The sequence below is a fragment of the Trichechus manatus genome, unplaced genomic scaffold, assembly GCF_000243295.1.
Source record: "Trichechus manatus latirostris isolate Lorelei unplaced genomic scaffold, TriManLat1.0 scaffold00132, whole genome shotgun sequence".
Classification (NCBI taxonomy): Eukaryota; Metazoa; Chordata; class Mammalia; order Sirenia; family Trichechidae; genus Trichechus; species Trichechus manatus.
The window spans coordinates 3202041-3222372 of NW_004444068.1; the positions used below are offsets into that span (position 1 = coordinate 3202041).

Genomic DNA, 20332 nt, shown 5'->3' on the forward strand with positions numbered 1-20332 from the left:
CCATAGATCAGAACTGCAGAGCACCAAGAAACCCTTCACCAGGGGATCCAAAATTCTGCCCAGCTTTGGGGCTTCAGAGAGCGGCTGTCCTTATGTTTATCTCTGGTTGCAGGAACTGCACCAAATGCCTTGAAAATTCCCTAGAGAGAGGGCCTTACGGCTGCAGCCCACCAAGGCAAACACTGGGATGCATCTGTGGCTCCATGCCCACACCTCAGGCAGGCATCGACTGATCACAGTGCTCTTTCTCACAGAGTCAGGGTGGAGTCATTTGTAGCTACTGATCAGAACTACATTTCCCAGCTTCCTTGCAGCTAAGAGTGCCCATGTAATAATGTTTTGGCCATTGAGTTGAGCAGGAGCATAGTATGGTATTTTTGAGACATCTTTTTAAACGGAGGGAGTACGCCTCCCTCCAGCACTCCTGCCCTCCTACTGCTTAGGATGCAGGTGCAATGGCTGGAGCTTCAGAAGCGTTTCTGGACCATGAGGTGCCTTTGGGCATGGGAGCCACAGCTAAGAAGGTGCAGAAGCAAGCAAAAGGAACTTGGGGCTGTGATGACCTCATGAAGTCCCACAGCATCCCTGGACTGCCTACTTTCATATTTTTTTCTTTTTAACACTAACGTCTATTCTTATTTAGGCCTATATTATCAAGGTTTTTGGTTGTATGCAGCCAGACCTAATTCTCACTGACATACTTCCAATCCCCATTCACTCCCCCAGGTGTGCTTCCGGTAGCCACTGCAGCTTGCAGGTGTTCCTGAATCCTTCAAGCTGCTTCACACTCCATGCCTGCACCAGTCACACACTTCCCTCAGTCTGAAACCCTACCCTTTCTCTATCTGCTTGGCAGACACCTACTCATGCTTCAAGACTCAGTTAAAGCGCCCCTCCCTGGAAGCTGTCTTGAATTCGGAGGTCATAGCGCATCCGTTTTCTTAGTTCCCTGGTGCCCCAGGCTTCCGCTCAGCCGTAGCCCACATCACCCTGTCCTGTAATTCTCCATATCCATGGCTGTCTCTGGAAGCTCCTGCTAACAAGGGAAGTTTCTGAGCTTCCCTGGAGCCCAGGCAAAGGCAGCGCCGTGAATGTCTGCAGACAGAATGAACAATATGTGAATGAGTGCCCGGAGGGGTGAGCCATGCTGAGCTACAGAAGCTCCAGCACCTGCCGTAGCCAGGGAGGGCTTCCTGGAGGAGGAGGGGTAGACAGTGTCACAGGGCATACCAGCTTGGGCTATTGGGCCAGGCTACTGCTTGTGGCAAAGAAAGGAGACACCACATACTCTCAGGAGATATTTATATGGCTTAATGGAATGTCTCCCAGACGGTCCCTGAACATCCTGGAAAGGTCATGGCCCCCCTTGCTGCCAGCGCCTGGATCACCAAGTGTGGTGATTGACAGGGCAGCTGCCTTAAGGAGCTCACAGTCCCCGGGGGCGGGCAGGAGACGGGGCACAAGCCGTTGTTGGAAGCTGAGCTTGCTCTGTGCTGGCGTTATACAGCCATCTGGTTTGGGTCAAAGGTCTCCAGGGACAGTTTGATTTATAGGCCGGTGCTGCCGCCCAGACGGCACGAGGGGGAGAGTATGGGGAGGCCGGGGCAGGGGTGGGGAAAAGAGGAGGGCAGGGACAGGCAGGGGCCCCCTCAGAGCCTGAGCTAGCACCCTGCTTCTCTCCTGGCCTAGGAGTGCATGAGGTTGCTTCCAATAGAGAAACACTGCAAAAGAAAATAATGAAAAAGCCAAGAAGTATTTATTGTGCTCCAACTGTCTGCCTGGGTCTGTGTCAGATGCTGCTATGATCTGCCTGAGGAAACAAATGCTAGGCCTTTCCTGCTGACCAGCTCAGTGGCCTCTCTCTGCAGCCCTTGAGCACAGCCATCATTAGTCACATTTACAGACGATGAAACCAACGTGCAGAGTCCCACAGCCAGTAACGGCAGACGGAGGACTCGAGCCCCAGCTTTCTGCCCAACTTCAGAGCCCTTCCCCTCTGCCCTGCAGGGCCCTGCGAGGGTTCTGGAGTTCACAGCAGGGAGAGGTAAGCAGGGGCCAGAGTTGAGCAAGCTGTCCAAGTACTGGTAGCTAAGAAGGAGGCTGGGCTTTATCCGTGTGAGATTACAGAGAGCCCACAGTCCCCTTTCACCCACCCCAAGGTGCTTCAGCAGCACACAACAGGGCGGTCAGTATGGACTGAGGTCACAGAGAAGACACTAAAAATGAAATTGGCCTGTGCCTGGAAAACAGTCAGCTTCAGGCATATGGAGATATAGGTCGGCACCCAGGCAGGGGCACAGCAAAAGCAAATGTGTGGCGGCAGAAATGTACCTGGTGGGACGTGGTGTCGGCCTGAGGGGTGGGCTGTTGTGTCGGAGGTGCTGGAGAAGTGGGCTCTGATGAGCAGGCCACACGTGAGTGTCGTCCCTGGGTCTGCCCAGAGCAAGGGACACAGCTAAGACCCCCCAGAGCAGAGCCAGAGGTGACCTCCCTCCTGGCAGGAGCTGACAACATGGTGCACAAGTGAGGCTGATGCTTTCCCCACGGCTTCCGGAGTTCCTGTCTCGGGACCGCAGGCCTCTACTGGGGGTGGGCACTGTGGGGACACCAAGGACTGTCTCCTCCAAGGAACCACAGTGCACGGTCCCCAAAGGCCCTCAAACCAGCCTGGCACACCATGCCTCAGTCTCCTTGGATATGAAAACAAGCAGCCAGGTGCCTCCTCTGTCCACTGAGGGCGCCTGAGGCTCACAGGGGTCCCATGGCCAGGTTGGCTAAATCTGGCCTTAAACCCCAATGTGGAGAAGTCCAGATCACCACGCTGAGGCTAAGCACAGGAAGCAGGGAGGCCAAGGAGCATTCCAGGTGCTCAGAACCCTGCTGCAGCTCATCGGGAATCGGAGGGAAGGCACTGGGGGGCAGGAAAGGAGACCTTCGGGACATCCGGAAATGGATACTTGTAAACTTTGGAATCAAACAGACCAGAGTCCAAATTCCAGTTCTGGCCCAGTAACCTTTTGGCCTCTCTCAGCCTCAGTTTCCTCATCTGCGAAATGAGAATATTAACACGGCCTGCACAGGTTAAAAGGATTTCATGGAATTTCCCATCTGTAAGGCACTTCGTTTGCGGAACTGGAGACGTTGGTCCAATGATTACTTTAACTTCTCATCTTCACCGTCAGTTTTGTCTGGAGGCACACCAATTCTGTGACAGAAAGTCTTCTTCTGGCAGGATTCACACTCAAACTCCTGTCTCTGCGGTCAACGAGTCTGTAGTGGGGACTTCATGAACTCCAGAGCTAAACCTGGGCAATGACCCCATCCAGGCAATCTCTCATCGATAAGTCTGCCAGAAATGTCACCTCCCAGCTAGGAATGCAGATGAAAACGGCAATTTCAGAGTTGGGGGGTGGGGGAGGAGGAGGAGTCATAATGAAAGCTGACACCAGGAGACTTCCCGCCAAGCTGAGCCCTCTGGGAGACACTGGCAAAGGCCTGCTCTGACCTTTGCCCTCTGCCCTTGGTTTGTTTATAGACAGCGGGGCCGCCGTGGGTTCAGAAAATGACATCCAGACCCAGCCAGACGTCCAAATGTGTTGGGGAGAAGAGTGTTAAACAAGTCTCAGAGCATAAATACGTGCTGGGGAAAGGCTACCAGGTCAGCAAGGGCCAGAAAGAGCCAGCTCACGTGGCCTCCCCACCAGAGCTGCCTCCAGAGCTGTTCTGTTTAGCCGCTGTTTGCCAAGCGCGAGTGGAAGCTGCCTGGGGGTTCAGGGTTGTAAGGCACCTGAGAAGAACACCTTTTCTCCAAGGAGTCCACAGTCCGGTAGGAAAGGCAGGGCGGACACTCCAGAACCTTAAAATCACAATGTAGGACAGTATATGATTACAAGTCAAAATGAATAATAAACAGTCCAGTTGTGAGTCGGCTACAACTCACAGTGACTCCATGTACAGAATGAATGTTGCCCAGTCCTCCTCGGACACCCCTCTAACTCAGAACTGAAGCCACTCCCGAAGTTCACCGTTCAGCCAAAGATTTAAAAAAAAAAAACAAAAAAAACTCATTGCCGTCGAGTCGATTCCGACTCATAGTAACCCTATGGTACAAAGTAGAACTGCCCCATAGAGGTTCCAAGGAGCGGCTGGTGGTTTCCTTCGAACTGCCGACCTTTTGGTTAGCAGCCAAGCTCTTAACCACTGCGCCACCAGAGCTCCAGCAGAAGATTAGACAGGCTGTGAGGAACGTGCTTCTTAGATCAATCAAGTATATGAGACCAAATGGGCAACATCTGTCCAAAAGCAGAGATGAGAAGGCAGGAAGGGACAGGAAAACTGCAGAACACAGGGCGCAATCCCTGACACATTGTAGGGACTGCAACGAATGTCACGAAACAATTTGTGTATAAACTTTTGAATGAGAAACTGATTTGGTCTGTAAACTTTCACCTAAAGCACAATTAATTAAAAAAAAAAAATTGCCCAGTCCTGCACCGTCTTCATGGTCATTGGTATGCTTGAGATGAGCCCATTGTTGCTGCCACTGTGTATTTTGTTTTTGTTTTTTGTTATGTTGTTGGTTTGCGTAACAGACTCCACCTGTTATAGAGTAGAACTGCTCCATAGGGTTTTCTTGGCTGTAATCTGTATGGAAGCAGATCTCCAGGCCTGTTCCGTAGTGCTGCTGGGTGGATTCAAACTGCCAACCTTTTGGTTACCAGCCAAGTGCAAACCATTTTCGCCACCCAGGAACTTTGCCACTGTGTACTCAGTGTCTTCCAACCTAGGGGGCTCATTTTCCAGCATTATATTTGGCAATATTCTGTTGTGATCCATAAGGTTTTCATTGGCTAATTTTCAGATGTAGGTCACCAGACCTTTCTTGCTAGCCTGTCTTAGTCTGGAAGCTCCGCTGAAACCTGACAGCATGAGTAACCCTGCTGGTGTTTCAAATACTGGTGGCACAGCTTCCAGCACTGAGGCAACATGCAAGCCACCACAGTATGACAAAATAAAGAATAGTGTTATATAAAATAGTCTCCAAATTATCCGGGGCCTTACCACTTCCAAAGGGCTTGCACGGTTATGGTTTTATTTCATCTCTGTAACAACTATCTTACTCATTTTACTCACGAGGAAATGGAGACTCAGCAGGCTGGGGGACTTGCCCCAGGTCACAGAACCAGCAAGGAGCCCCGCTGCTCCTCAATCCTGGCTGCCCTTCTACCAGGGCTCCTGGCCCCTGAGCTCCCCAGGCCCACTACTCCTCCACATTCCTGCCATACCTCCACGTGGGACTCTGACAGTCTCTGAAGTTTCCCGGTGGTGCGGTTCCACTCCCTTTGGACCGGAATCTGGGCTAAATTTTCTTTCTACATTTGCACCCTTCGAGCCGGGTCCTGGAGTTAACTCGGGTGACTGCTGACCCTCCTTGGAGTGCTGGCCCCAGAAATAGTCCCATGATGGAAACAGTGACCTAAGACCTCTCCTATAGGTTCCCCTGTCCTCCCCAGCATCTTTAAAGTAGCGCTGCCCACTAGAACTTTCTGTGATAATGGAAATGTCCTGATCCTTGGTGGCACAGTGGTTAAGGGCTATGACCGCTAACCAGAAGTTCAAATCCACCAGCTCCTCCTTGAAAACCCTATGGGGCAGTTCTGCTGTGTTCTATAGGGTCGCTATGAGTTGGAATTGACTCCATGGCAATAGGTTTATACATATATATATATATATATATATATATAACCACAATAAAATAAATTTTAAAAAATAACTTTTTTTTAACAGTGTAACAACTAGAGTCTGAAGGATGCGAAGAAACGCTGACACCCCTGCTGCCCTGCTCGCCCTCACTGACTCCCTCTTCCCCAGATCCTCACCTGGCTGCCTCTGTGGGCTCCTTTAGGTCTCTCTCAAATGCTCCCTCTCCAGACAAGGGGTCAAGGCAGTAGCCGACGCCTCCCCATCACATTTTCCTATTTTGTTCTTTTAATTACATTTACGTACATCTGGGTTTATCACAAGCACTTATTTGTTTTTTTCTGTTTCTGTCTGTCTTTGTCAGGGTTCTCTAGAGGAACAGAAACAGTGTTATATAAAAAAAACTCTAAACCAAACTCGTTCCCGTCAAGTCGATTCTGACTTATAGTGACCGTATAGGACAGAGTAGAACTGCCCCATAGGGTTTCCAAGGAGCGGCCAGTAGATTCAAACTGCCAACTCTCTCTTAATACGGAGGCTGAAGCTGTAGAGGTGTCAGACGTACAGTCAGGGCCATGGTGAGCCAAAGCCAAGGGGTACCCCAAACTATGAGGGGGCAGAAAAGACAGAAGAGGTAGGGGATGAGTGGGAAGCGGGCCTGGAGCAGACAGACAGTTGAGGCAGCAACAACGGAATAGCCAAGCGCTTTCCTGTTCCCGACCTGCCCAGTCCTCACAAGGCCTCACACTCACCCCGCTTCCCGAGGCACCTCAGGTCTCCTGTGTTCTGGACTTCCAAAGGAGCCCAACTAAACGTCCCACTCCACCTCTCGGCTCCTGGCCCCTGGCCCGGCCTCTGTGAGCCCTGTGACCGGCCCTCGGCTATGACCCTAGCCACCCACTCCAGTGGCAGCCACCCTTAGGGGAATGAACAGGCTCCCTCACAGCCCTCATGGAGAGGCTGGCCGCCCAGATATTGGGCAGAGAGCTGTCATCCACCAAACAAAACACCAGAAGCAAACCTGCTCTCACCCCAGGCCACCCTGGTGGAATGCATTTTGAGGGAGAAACATCAACAAATAGGGCAAGATCTGGAATGCAGCTCAAAGTCCATCAAACGGATCAACTCAGAGGCATCTAGCTAAAGGACTCCAAAGCAGGGACAATGGGGTTGCTGGCAACTCCGGCCTCCTGCTGCTCCCCAGTTGGGTCACAGGCCTAGGAGGCTGCAGGATGGGGAGGCACCAGGTGCCTGTCAAGTGTGGTCCCAGGGGCGGGTGACAGGGCAGCCTGTGCTCCTGGGGCTCCCAGCAGGCGGTTCACGATGCTCCAATGCTCCGGCTGGAAGCTCTATTTATAGAAAGCGGCAGCCCCGCAGGATGAAGAGCTGGGGAGAGGAGTGGCGGGGCAGTATTTTCCAAGCTCACCCTGGCTCGGCTTAATTTCATCCTGAGCAAATAAATCATTAAGGAGGCACTGAGTCCTGGAAGATCTGATAAAGAAGGGCTATTAAACGGCACAGCCTTCACTTGAATTATGGAAGGCCTCCGAAACGCAGCATTATTAGTGTCTGGGCTAGGTCGTAACTCATGCTAACCGTCTCCTTGCCTTAACCAAAAGACAAGACTCTGGGGGGACCAGCTGGCTCCCTGGGCACAGGCGAATAAATGCTGTGGTCAGTCTGGAAGGCTGTTTGCTCTGCCAAGTCCTATAAACGCACTCCACCTCCCTGCAATTTGCTTCCTCTATTCATTGCTTTCCTAACACAACCCACTCAGAATCATCACCAATTCCAAATGGATGGGTCAAGAATAAATGCAGTTTGGCCATACTGTATTTAAATGCATTTAACTGCTGTGGCAGTGAAAGCTGCCCATGACCACTTTGGTAAATCCCTTTGTTAAGAGACAGCCTGTACAACCAGGGGGCGGTCTGTATGACCACAGGAGACTCAGTGGGACTCTGTGTGACACAGGTGACAGCTGTTGAGTTCTGCAGTTGAAGGTCTGGATTCCAGTCCGAGGATGGCGAACTCCTACGTGTGTGCCTTGAGCTGACTCTTAATTTCCCCCAGCCTCGAACTCTTTGTCCTAGTTATCTACTGCTGCTATAGCAGAAATACCACAGGTGGTTAGCTTTAACAAACAGAAGTTTATTCTCTCACAGTCTAGGAGGCTAGAAGTCCGAATGCAGGGCGCCAGCTCCAGGTGAAGGCTTTCTCTCTCTGTTGGCTCTGGAGGAAGGGCCTTGTCATCAATCTTCCCCTGGTCTGAGAGCTTCTCAGTGCAGGGACACGAGGTCCAAAGGACACACTCCTCTCCTAGTTTTGCATTCTTGGTGGCATGAGGTCCCCCAGTCTCTCTGCTTGCTTGTCTCTTTTATATCTCAAAAGAGATTGACTCAGGATACAATCTGATCTTGTAGACTGAGTCCTGCCTCATTAACATAACTGTCTCTAATCCTGCCTCATTAACATCATAGAGGCAAGATTTATAACACACGGGAAAATCACAACAGATGACAAAATGGTGGACAATCACACAATACTGGGAATCATGGCCTAGCCAAGTTGACACACATTTTTGGGGGACACAATCCAATCCATAACACTCCTCACGTGTGAAATGGGCTAACTACCTTGTCCTCATCCGTGAAGATGAAATGAGTTGATACATAAAGAGCGCTCACTAGTGCTGGTAGGGGGCTGTGGAGGTTTAATCAGATGATGCATGTGCAATGCTTAGCAGCGTTTGGCCTTTTCTAAGTGCTCAGTCAGGGACTGTCTAACAAAGAGCTTTTTCTGTTCGCAGCAATCCCTTCCTAAACACAAGTTGTCCCCACGGGAAAACTCATGGGTAATAATGTGGATTACTTGTGTACACCTCGTGGACAACTGTGGGAGTTTTGGTTCCAGAGCATACAGAAACTGAATCACTCAGAGGTTGGAGAGGATGAAAACGAGAGGGAAGTGGAGGAATTGCAGGAGGCACGGCTGGACCGTCAGGAGTGGGTGAAACAGGGCCCGTGAACTGCCCTCGGGGGGTCAGCGAGGCAGGTGGAGTGGCCAGCAGAGCCAGGCTGGGCAAGCTTTGCTGGGTTGGGTAGGGGGTGAGGGGAGTGGAGGAAATGGGCAGGACAGGGGGAACATGGCGGTGGGGGGCAGGCCATTTCTAAAATACACATCAGCACTTCCCAAAACACAAATCACAAATCTGCTGCAAAAGACCTTTTTAAAGTGTTCAAAAGCAAAGATGTCACTTTTAAGGACTAAGGTGCACCCGACACAAGCCATGGTGTTTTCCGTCACCTCATGTACATGTGAAAGCTGGACAATGAATAAGGAAGACCGAAGATGCCTCTGAATTGTGGTGTTGGTGCAGAATACTGAATACACCACGGACTGCCAAAAGAACAAACAAATCTGCCTTGGAAGAAGTACAGCCAGAATGCTTCTTAGAAACGAGGATGGCGAGACTTCGTTCCACATACTTTGGACATGTTATCAGGAGGGACCAGTCCCTGGAGAAGGACATCATGCTTAGTAAAGTAGAGGGTCAGCAAAAAAGAGGAAGACCCTCAACAAGATGGATTGACAGTGGCTGCAACAACCAAGCATAACAACGATTATGAGGATGGCGCCAGACAGGGCAGTGTTTCCTTCTGCTGTACACGGGGTAGCTATGAGTTGGAACCGACTTGATGGCACCTAACAACAACAACACATCCCAAGGCACAGGGGAATAAGCAGATTAGCTTGGTTGCAGGATCAGAGAGGGGTTGGCGGGGTGGACAGTCCAAAAGTAGGAGTCTGAATAAATGAATTAGAATACAACCACACCATGGAAAACCACGCCGCTGTTAAAAAAGAACAAGGCAGCTCCATGTTAACTGACGTGGAAAAATTGCCGAAACTGTTCAGGGGGAAATGCGATGCACAGCAGTGTTTACAGGATGATCACACTTGTGTACAAAAGTCTATCATAAATATCTCTGTGAGGACACCTGAGACCCTGCTGGTGGTAGCTTCTGGAGGGAGGGGAGCTGGAGGACCGAGGGACAGGGTGGGAGTAGGTCACTGTACGCCCTTCTGTGGTGTTTAAACCTACCACATGCACAGCTTACCTTTCAAAAATACATGCCTAATTTAAGTTCCTTCCTCTTCCTGCTTCTCATCAAGCTCCCCTTAGGCCCCCTCTCTGCCCTGAAGAACTTCATATCCACTTGGGGAGAGAAAAAGCACACTTGTGGAAAAAGGAGTGAACAGGGCAGACGGGGAGAACTCAGCACTAAGCTGATGGTGCGGCGCAGCGCCCTGGGCTGAGGGCTGGGGGTGAGCTGGGTCAGGATGGAGTGATAGACAGGGGGTGGAGGGACGGCAAGGCCGTTGGGGTGGCTGCCTGGACTTGGGCCAGAGGGAAGAGGAGCCTGTCCAGCTGCCAGGGAGGCTGGGTGGACAGCGCCCCCCCGGGGACGCATGCAGGTCAGGGCGGGCAGGAAGGGCGCGCCCTCAGCACAGGCCTGGGGAACAGCGCTGGCAAGGGGATGGTGTCCTTGAAGTCCTCCTGGTAGAAAACTCTCTTTGGCCTCCATCAATACCAGAAGACTTGGCTGGCTGCCAGCCTCCTCTGCTGAGCATTGCTCCAATAAATACTTGTTGGCAGATCGATTAAACCATCTAGGAACCATGTCTGGAAATATAGTGTATCAGGCTTGATGTGGGTTGACAACCTTCTCTGCAAGTTACGCCTAGTATCTGTCTGTGGGATCTTTTCCCCCTGGTAGCTCCAGGGGTAAAAGAGAAGCTTGGCCCTGCTGGACAGCATGGCTGGAGGGTAGCCTGGCTAGAAAGTAACCTTCCCCAAGAGTGGGCATTGGTGGTTTGGTGTCAGCCCGGACAGAAAGACCCCAGGCAGGCCAAGGCCTCTGCCCTGTCTCAAACCTTTCATGCTTCTCTCTGTAGGCTCCGCAAATGGACGCAGAGGCAGTAGACTCAGATGAAAACAAAATGACCTGGGTCGGAATCCTAGCTATGGACGTATTATACAAACTTCTGGAACCTCAGCTTCTCTATCTGCGAGTTGGAGATAGAAATATTTACCTTACAGGAAGGAGTCCCTGGGTGGCACAAATGGTTAAACGCTGGACCACTAACTGAAGGTGGGCAGTTCAACCCACCAGAGGTGCCTCGGAAGACAGGCCTGGTGATCTGCTTCTGAAAGGTCACAGGCTTGAAAGCCCTACAGAGCACAGTTCTACTCTGCACACATGGGGTCACCATGAGTCAGAAATGACTTGACAGCAACTAACAACCATCTTACAGGGCCATTGAGAGGTTGAATGAACATATGCATCCAACACAAGGCCTGGCACATAGCAGGTACTCAAAAAATATTAGTGTTTACCCTCTAGCCAAAGTGGAAAAAGAGGCACCTGCACTTCTTGCAGGGAGGAAGTCTTTGGCTCAGCACTTCCAGCTCCATCTCTCCCTCCTCCATGCCCACTCAGGACAATCTTCACAGACTCCACCTGGCCCTGGGCTTGCTGGGCCCAGGACAGACGAAAAAAGAAATGGGCAGAGAGGGGGAGAGGTGTTAGCCAGCTGGATGGCTGCAAAGGGATGGAAGGCTAGGAAACCTCCCAGACAGTGGCCAAGGCATGAATGGAGACGGCCAGGCCCCAGAGTTCAGCCTCAGGTCATCTATAGAAGCTGGACCTCCCCCCTCCCCAACCCCAGGGCTCCAGGGTGCCAGGCTGCATCCCCAGGGTGAGCAGGCCAGATAAAAGCTTGGATATGACTTTTGAGGGATCCATGGAGCACAGAATGGTGGGGTACAGCAAGGAGAGGGACCAGAAATGGCGGCCTTGCAGCTGTCCTCAGACACCCAGAGCCTACAGTGTGGAAGAAGGAATTCTGTTTCAATCAACTCCATTTGACAGCAGACATCTTACTGAGCCCAGGCCCTGGGGACAGAGGAAGGCTGAGAGGCCATCCCCACTTGTGATGACTTTCATGGAGCGCAGCAGGAGAAAGGATTTGCATTCCGTTAGGTTCTTGGTCTCAGCTTCCCCTGCCCAAACACTAAATGAGGCCCTCGGGAAAGACCACGCCAGTGACCACTGTCACCAGAGTGAGGTCAACCCTCTGCACATCCTCATCACACGGATGACAGATAAGGGTCCTGCAACTGGATGTCAGTCAGCAGATCTGGAAGAGACCAGAGGCCACCACACTAGAAGACCCCTGATGCTGCCTTCCGAGGTGTCTCGAGGCCAGTGCTAATGGGGACATTCAGAGGTCACAACTTCTGGACAGGGGAGAAGGATGCGGTCTCCTTCACCTGGGAGGACAAGGTGATCAGCCCCATTTCCCAGATTAAGAAACCGAGGACCTGTTTGTGAGGCTTGCCCAGAACCACAAAGCAAGTCCATGACAGGGCTGGGGCTGGAAGTCATGTCCTGAGAATGATAATTAATAAAAATGACAGCAATAATATCTAACACTTTCTAAATGCTTGCCCTGTGCCAGGCCCGTTACAGAGCACTTTACCTACTTTATCCAGCAGAGCTGGAATTCAACACTCCATGGGGTCTTCCCCAGAGCACAGTGGGTACAAATTACTGTGAAGGAAGTCCAGCCACAAAGGAGAGACCAGGGCTGCTGGAAGTTGAGTCTGCCTTTATTCACTGTTGGAGCCTCAGGCCTTGGCACAGCCCCTGAGCCCCCAAGCTCAGGGAAGGCCCTCATTTATCTGTTGCATGAATAAATGAGTGAATGACTCCTAGCCAAGGGCTCCCTTTCTAGTACCACACGGCTCCTTCTAGAAAAGGGCACCCACCTTTCCCTGGCACATCCGTTCTTAGGATCATCACTGTGGTGGGTGGAAGTGTGTCTCCAAAAAGATATGTCCAGGTCCTAAGCCCTGGTACCTGTGACTGTGATCTTATTCGGAAAAAGGGTCTTTGCAGATGCAATTCAGGATCTTGAGATGAGATTGTCCTGGATTTAGGGTGGCCCTCAAATCCAATGACAAGTCCTTATGAGAGAGGAGAAGGGACACAGACAGAGCCAGAGAGAAGGAGATGTGGAGACGGGGGCAGAGAATGGAGTTAACAGCTACAGAGCCAAGGAACGCCAAATGTTGCCCGCTGCCACCAGAAGCTAGGAGAGAGGCATGAGATGGATTCTCCCTCCAAGACTCCAGAAGGAACTAACCCAGAAGACACCTTGGTTTCTGGCCCCTGAACTGTGAGAAACTGAATTTCTGTTGTTCTAAGCCACCACGTTGTGGTACTCTGTTACGGCAGCCCTAGGAAATGAATACAGTCACCCTGACCGTGAGACCTCGGCTCCATCCTGCACCAGCTCCTGCTCACAGGCGCCAGGGCTGCCACCTGCACCTCATCACGCCTCTCCAGTTCCTGGTTTTCTTCCCCCACCAACCTCCCATCTCCTCCCACTCTCCACTCCTCCAGGAGGCCAGCCCTGAGCCCTGACGCCCATTCTGTGGAATCAGGCCCTGCTCAGAGGGCAGAAAGGAGGCAGGACTGGCCCAGACAGCAGGAGGCAAGGCAGGGAGTGCTGCTGCCCTAAGTTTGATCCAGCTCTGCCACTCTAGCTAGCTGTGTGGCCCTGGGAAAATTCTGCACTTTTCCAAGACTCAGTTTCCTCATCTGTAAAATGGGGATAATAATATAAGGTTGCCTCAAGTTTATTGCATAAGTTTAAAAAAATAAAACGAATAAAACACTCAGCCCAGGGCACAGAACATAGGCAGTAGGTAACAAAAAGTGCAATTATTATGACCCCAAAATCAAAGCTGCTCAGGACTCCAAGCTCACTTGTCCCTGTCTGGGGCTCCTCTCCACTCCTGTGTCACTAGCACACCACTCACCACCCAAGAACTCCAAGCCACCAGACAAAGCCTCTCTGTCGGCCTGCCCCAGCTGCCAGCATTTGGAAGAAGGAGCCAGAGAAACCGACCAGCAACTCCGGAAACCAGCCCAAAGAGGCAGATTCCAAGGGTTGGCCCACTCCAAGAACCTGGACTTCATGGTAGTGGGACATTTGCCGTGACATTCTCCCGCTGGCGATTAAGCCATCAAGTGTGTCTGATTCACAGCCACCACTGGGGCTGTCTCGATGCAACTTAGCTTTTCAGACCGCCCTACAGAGTTCAGTGGTGAGCTAAGAGCTGTGAGGAACAGTGTAAGGGTAGAAGGGACCTGAAGCAGCTCAGGGCCTCACCCAAACTCCCAAACTTGCTGCAGGGGGAAGTGGCCAGGGGGTTTGCTGTGTGGCTGCCTGGAGGCACAGCCTCTCCTTGTGCGTTCTCTCCTTCCCTTGTCTGTCAACGTTTCCACAAAGTGCCCACGAGACCAGTCTGCTTGGTTTGAATCTTGGGTCCACCAGTTACTAGCTGTGTGACCTGAGCAATTCACTCATGTTCTCTGTGTCTCAGCTTCATCATACAATGAAGATGATAATATGGGTAATTAGCTCAGAGAGCTGTCACAAGAATTCAATGAAGTTAACACTTGTAAAGCGCTTCGAACAGAGGTCCGCATAAGTGTTGGTTGTTGTTGTTACTATTATTATGTGGGCCCTGGACCCAGGCCTCTGGGGACAGTGTGCCCATTTCCCAGCCTTGGCTCTATGCTTCTCAGGCTTACTCAGATGGCAGGGCCCCCAGACGTACTGCAGCTCTTTGCAGTAAACCCGGAGATGCTGAGCTGTTTCACTCCATGGCACAGCCTGAAACCAATTTCACTTGCGGAAGTTTCCACAACATTATGCGTTTACAATAGGAAATTGCGGCCCCAGGACCTCTTGCCCCAACAAACACACGCTTCAGAGTTAATACATTAAGCCCTTCCTAAGTCTTGCTTTTTCAGTCATAAATATTCAAAAACTGAGAAAATGATATCCATTAACTTGCTTCTTGTTAGAGAAAAAGCCTCAACTAATGACACTTTGTTTTAATCCACAGGTGAACCCCAGGATTTGTCGCAGCTCATTGAGCTCATCAAAGCAGTGGACAGCAATTGCTGTGTGTCTGCTCCATGCTGGTGGGCTTCAGCACCTCCATTTTACAAATGAGAACACTGAGGTTGTCCACGGACTCCTAATGGGTGCTGGGGCTGAGAGTCCAACCCAGGTCTGTGAGATATCCCCAGCAAAGTTCTCTCCCTCATGACCTTCTGAGAAAGTGACCCCAGAGTCCTGCCTGGTGGTGCCTGCCCAACTCTCCCAACTCCAGCCCTGCCTTTCTGCTTTCAAGCATGTCTCTGATTCCAGTTCTCTACATCCTAGTCAGGTCTGGGTTTGCGGACCTTCTGCCATGTCCAAAGCTGGCTCAGAATTCTTCTCTCATCCCAGGACCCAACCTTGGGTCATCTTCCCTGCCTAGGGACTCCCTGGGACCAAACTACTCCCAGCTCCCAGGGATCCACTAGAGGACTTCAGCCCAGACCACCGGCTGCAGGCTTCACACTATTGTGGCCCTGCTATCCCCTGTGAAACTCCACTTAGCCTGCCCTATGGCCCATCCTTCAGTTGGGGCTTGTCCCAGGCTGACCATAGGCCTTTCAAAGCCAGGGGAAGCTGAGCTTCCTTCTTTCTGCAATCGGGCCCCTAACTAAGATAGAGAATTTTACACCTTTTTGGAGAACAGGCCGGCACCATATTAGACAAGTCAACCCTGTCACCAAATGAGAGACGCCATAGGCTCAATCACATGACATCCTAGTCTCCCCTTGCCTCCGGATGGCCATTTCGGTTTCAGCTAACCTGGAAAACTATCACCAGTGGGAAAGAGGATGGAACACACCAAGTCTCAGTTCCCCAGCAAGCTTCTCCAACCACCTGAAGGACCCATGAGCCCAGAATGCCCTTAAACAAGACTACCCTTCTCCACCCAGCCTCTCTGACCATGAAGGAGACCATGGATTAAGCAGATGCTCTTCCCACCATATATGGAGGAGGCTCTGGCTGCAGCCTCATTAGCACTTTAGCTTTGTACCTGAAAACCAAGGAACGGATAACACCCAGCAGCATGAATGAATACCCGGGATGAAACTAGCTTGGGGGCCCAACTGTTGGCTCTGGTAACTCCCACTGGGTGTCAACGTCAGGCTTTAATCTCAGCTACCATATTATTACTATCACCATGCAAGATCTCACAGCAGCTGTGAAGAGGACCTGATACTGTCCCATTTTAAAGATGAGTAAAATGAGTCTTAGGGAGTTGAAGTGAATCCTCAAAAAAGGCATAAAATCAATGAGCACTGGGGATGCAATTGGAAATTTGGTGCATCAGACCCCAGAGTCTTGATATACAAAGGCTACCCTTCTAGTCCAATGATCAATTCCAGTGAATAAATTTTCCACCTCCATTAAATAAAGAGTTGTTGTTGGTTTTCTCAGGACTAGCATTTGCCTAGTCACCATGTCTATGAGGGTTTCAGATATCCTTCCACAACCAACAGTGATGACTGAACTAGCCCTTCTCAGCACACACTCATTTGTTCCTAAATCTAGTCAGCTAAATGGGTAAATAGAACAACATTTTGCCATTCAACAGCCATCCTGGCCCAACAGCAATGAAAATAAAATATGAGCAATAAGGTCTCCGATCAGTGATGTCACCAGGATTGGTGTCACCCCGTGTGGTAACTCATGGTATCACCCCCACCATGGACCTCCTCCCGTACCAGATCATACAGAATCCTTAGTAGTTTTTTGAACTAATGTTACTTATACATCATAATTCCCGTTTTTCACTCCTTCTTTTCCTTTCACTGCTACTTCATTCTCAAAAAAGTTATTGATATAGGTTCACAATATTGTAGCTGAAACCAGAAAATTTGACAAAATCTGAGACTATACAAACACCAGCAGCAACAAAAACAACAGTGCATTCTTGTAGCGCGTGCAGATGAAACTATGTGATTGGAAGCATCATTGTAATTGGGTAATAATGACAGCTCTGACTAGAGCTCATTAGAAGGCTCAAAAAGTAAATTAGCACAGAGTTTTAGCCGTGTGGGTATATTGACACATGTAAGCTGGGCTTACGAGAAATAATTTTGTGTTATAACTAACTACAGGCATATTTTTACAGACAGTCATTTTGGTGTCACCCCCTCTGACAATGTCACCCTGTGCAGTCTGCACCCCCTGCTCTCCCCTAGTGACACTACTGTCTCCAATTAATACCAGTGGGCTGGGCATACCAGCCACTTTTCTGTTGGCCTTTCATCCTCAAAAGCCCTCAATCCACCCTACACTGGAGCAAATGTAAATTTTACTTAGTAAAATCTTATTCCTGATTTTTTTTTTCTGGAGTATTAGTCTCAGTCCCTCACCTAAAGGGGGTGCAGGGGAAAAGAGTGGGCCTCAGAGGCCAGCAGACCTCGGTTGGCCTCAGTTCCGGCTTTCTCTAGCTCTGTCTTTCAGTTTCCTTATCTCTCAAACAGGGATCTTGAAGCCATCTTGTTGGCTGACAATTGTATCTCTCATTTAAAATGAATAAACTGTCATCCTGGCTTTAATCACGGCCTCTGTGAGCTTCATTAGGGGTGCGGCAGGAAGTCTCTTTTGCCTGATGCTGGTCGGCTGACGTGTGAATGTGAGGGCCCTAGAGTGTGGGACTCCAGGCCCTGCTCAGCTGGGATTACACCTGGGGCAGGGAGCTATGAGGGCTTCTATCCACAGGCCACCTTGTCGCCTGAGTGACTCTCTAACACCAATAACCACTATCGTCACTATGAGTTTTAAGCTGCTTGTAGGATGGTTGTGCAGACTAAATGGAGGCTTCAGAGTTGTCAGGGGTCAACATCAGCAGGCTGTTGGCTTGTGCGTAGCCTGCAAGGGTGTTTTGTTTGACCACACCATGTTTTCAACAGCTGTCAACTTTAAAGATTGTGATAGTTCACACAAAATCTAAATTTCTGGTTCTCTTGAAAAATCAGAAGATTCTACAACCCTGAGCTCTCATTTTCATGAGGCAATAATCAGCCGGAGGTGAGAAGCAGCTGCCCCCTTTAACAGACAGTGCAGCCCTTGTCGTTAGCCCACCAGTGCAAGCTGGAATGTGGGTATTCAGCCTCTACATACAGTAGGTGGTCCATAAAGTACAGTTGCTATTACCGTTACTTATTATCTATTAGGAACTGGAGGGTCTGGCCAAGTCTAGGGACTCTGGCTTCTACTTGTCGCTCTCCGCCGTCTGTGACTAGCTTGGGGATGGGCACCAGAAGACATCATTTTGTACAACCCTAATACAGACTGAAGGATTCGTAAATAGAACCAACACTCAAAGTCCTTATTAGATATCAGTCAGTGACTATTCTAAGCACTTTTGCATATGTTATCTTCAATCCTGACAACAGCCCTGACCTAGTTTACTATTATTGTGCCACTTTTGCAGATGGGGAAACTGAGGCACAGAGAGGTTAAATGATTTACCCAACAAAGGACTTGAATAGACATTTCACCAAAAAAGATACACAAATGGCCAACGAGCACATGAAAAGATGCTCAACATCATTAGTCATTGCTGTTGTTAGTTGCTGTCAAGTCAATTCTGACTCACAGCGACCAGGGAGATGCAAACCAAAACCACAATGAGCCACCACTGCACTCCCACTAGGATGACTAAGATAAAACACACACACACACAAAAAACAGAAAACAACAAACGTTGGTGAAGATGTGGAGAAACTGGAACACTTATCCATTGCTGGTGGGAATACAAAATGGTACAGACACTGTGGAAAAGTTTGGCAGTTCCACAGAAAATTAAACATAGAACTACCGTATGACCTAGTAATTCCACTCTTAGGTATATACTCAAACGACTTGAAAGCAGCTACACAAACAGACACATGTACATCCGTATTCATTGCAGTGCTATTCACAATAGTCATAAGGTGTAAACAACCCAACCGTTCATCAACAGATGAATGGATAAACAAAATGTGGTACATACATACAACGGAATATTACTTAGCCATGAAGAAAAATGAGGTCGTGATACAATCTATGACATGGACGAACCTCGAAAACATTCTGCGGAGTGAAGTAAGTCAATTACAAAAGGACAAATACTATATGACCTCACTTATATGAAATAACAAGAATAGGGAAATATACAGAGATCAAAGTTTATTAGTGGTTACCAAGGATGAGAAGGGGAGGGAAAGGAGGAGTCATTGTTTAGGAAGCTGTGAGTTTCTGTTCATGGTGATGGGAAATTTGGCCATGATTATCAGCGAGGGTTGCACAACATGATTAACGTAATTGATACCACTAAACTGTGCATGTGGAAAAAGTTAAATTGGCAAATGTTGTGTTATATATATTTTTACAACCATGAAATAAAATAATTTGCTCCAGATCACCAAGCCGGGAAAGGAGAGTCAAGATTCAAACCCAGGACCCTGGCCCCAGAGTCCTACACTCAGGATCACCCCAAGTGCCGATGGAGGGCGGGGCCTCACCTGCTTCCCGTCTCCCTCTCTAACTCCCCAGTGGACCCGCAGCCACTGCAAGGCCCTGTCCCACCACCAGGCACACTTACGGTCAAGGCCGTTGATGTAGCGCATGGTGACTTCGCAATGGCCCCACACGGCACTCACCACCGGGTACAGCTTCTTGCCCTTGAGGCCCCGGAAGGCCACGCCCAGGTACTGGCCATCCACGACGAAGCTGAGCGTGCCCTCATCCATGTCCAGCACGACGAGCAGCGAGTCTGGCAGGGCAAAGGCCTCGTCGGGCCCTAGGAAGGCAGGGTAGGCCACGCCGGGCCGGTTTTTGCCATCATGGTAGAGGCGGCTGCGGCCCAGGTCCCAGCCCCATGACTCAGCATCACTGCCCACCAGTGCTGTGTAACCCACTGAGTGCAGGGGTGCACGAGCCGTGGCCACGCCAACTACAGCGTGGGTGCCGCGCTGCCGTGCCGGCCAGTTGATCTGCCAGGCGTGCAGGCCGCGGGCATGGCCCACCTTGCCGCGGATGCCGTCAGTGCTCTGGGCCACAGGGTGCCGGTGGAAAGTGAGCCGGTCATCGTCCTTGACGAACACATTGAGCGAGCGGTCCTCGGGGTTCCACGCGTGCCGCAGCTGCACAGCCAACCCCGCCGCAGGCATGTCCAAGAGCTGGTCCAGCCGCGCCGGCTGCCCTGGCTCTGCCCCGAGCAGCTCCCGCTTGGCCGGCCGCAGCGCTGGCTCTTGCACCTCCACAGACTTGAGACTCCCTGAGAGCTTCTGGCCCATGATTCGCTGGGGGAGAGGCCCGCTGCAGCCCACCGCTACCTTGTGGGACCCTCCACTCCCCGCAGCCAGGGATGGGCCACCGGGCTGGGAATTCCGGATTGTATACCTCCGCCACCTCTACCAGGCTGGAGCAGGGGCGCAAGCTCCTGGAAGGAAGCAGAGGACACACGTTATAGCAGTGGCAACAGTTGCCAATTACTCCTCCATCCATTTATGCCCATGCCTGAGCTGTGCCCTTTACATACATTAATAATAATGATAATAATTAATATAATAATATCTGGCACTTGGAGCCCTAGTGGTGCAATGATTAAGAGCTTGGCTGCTAACCAAAAGCTCAGCAGTTCAAATCTACCGGC

The 20332-nt window shown here is 50.6% G+C and overlaps 1 protein-coding gene across 1 annotated transcript in view; it reads right to left on the minus strand.

Annotated features, from left to right (window-relative positions):
• Positions 1-19973, minus strand: part of SPSB4 (splA/ryanodine receptor domain and SOCS box containing 4) — a 79271-nt gene extending 59298 nt beyond the window's left edge. Inside the window, exon 1 of the mRNA XM_004385083.1 lies at positions 19280-19973. Within this exon, the coding sequence (XP_004385140.1) occupies positions 19280-19973 (694 nt within the window). The remainder of the gene's footprint in view (positions 1-19279) is intronic.
• Positions 19974-20332: the final 359 nt, after the last annotated feature.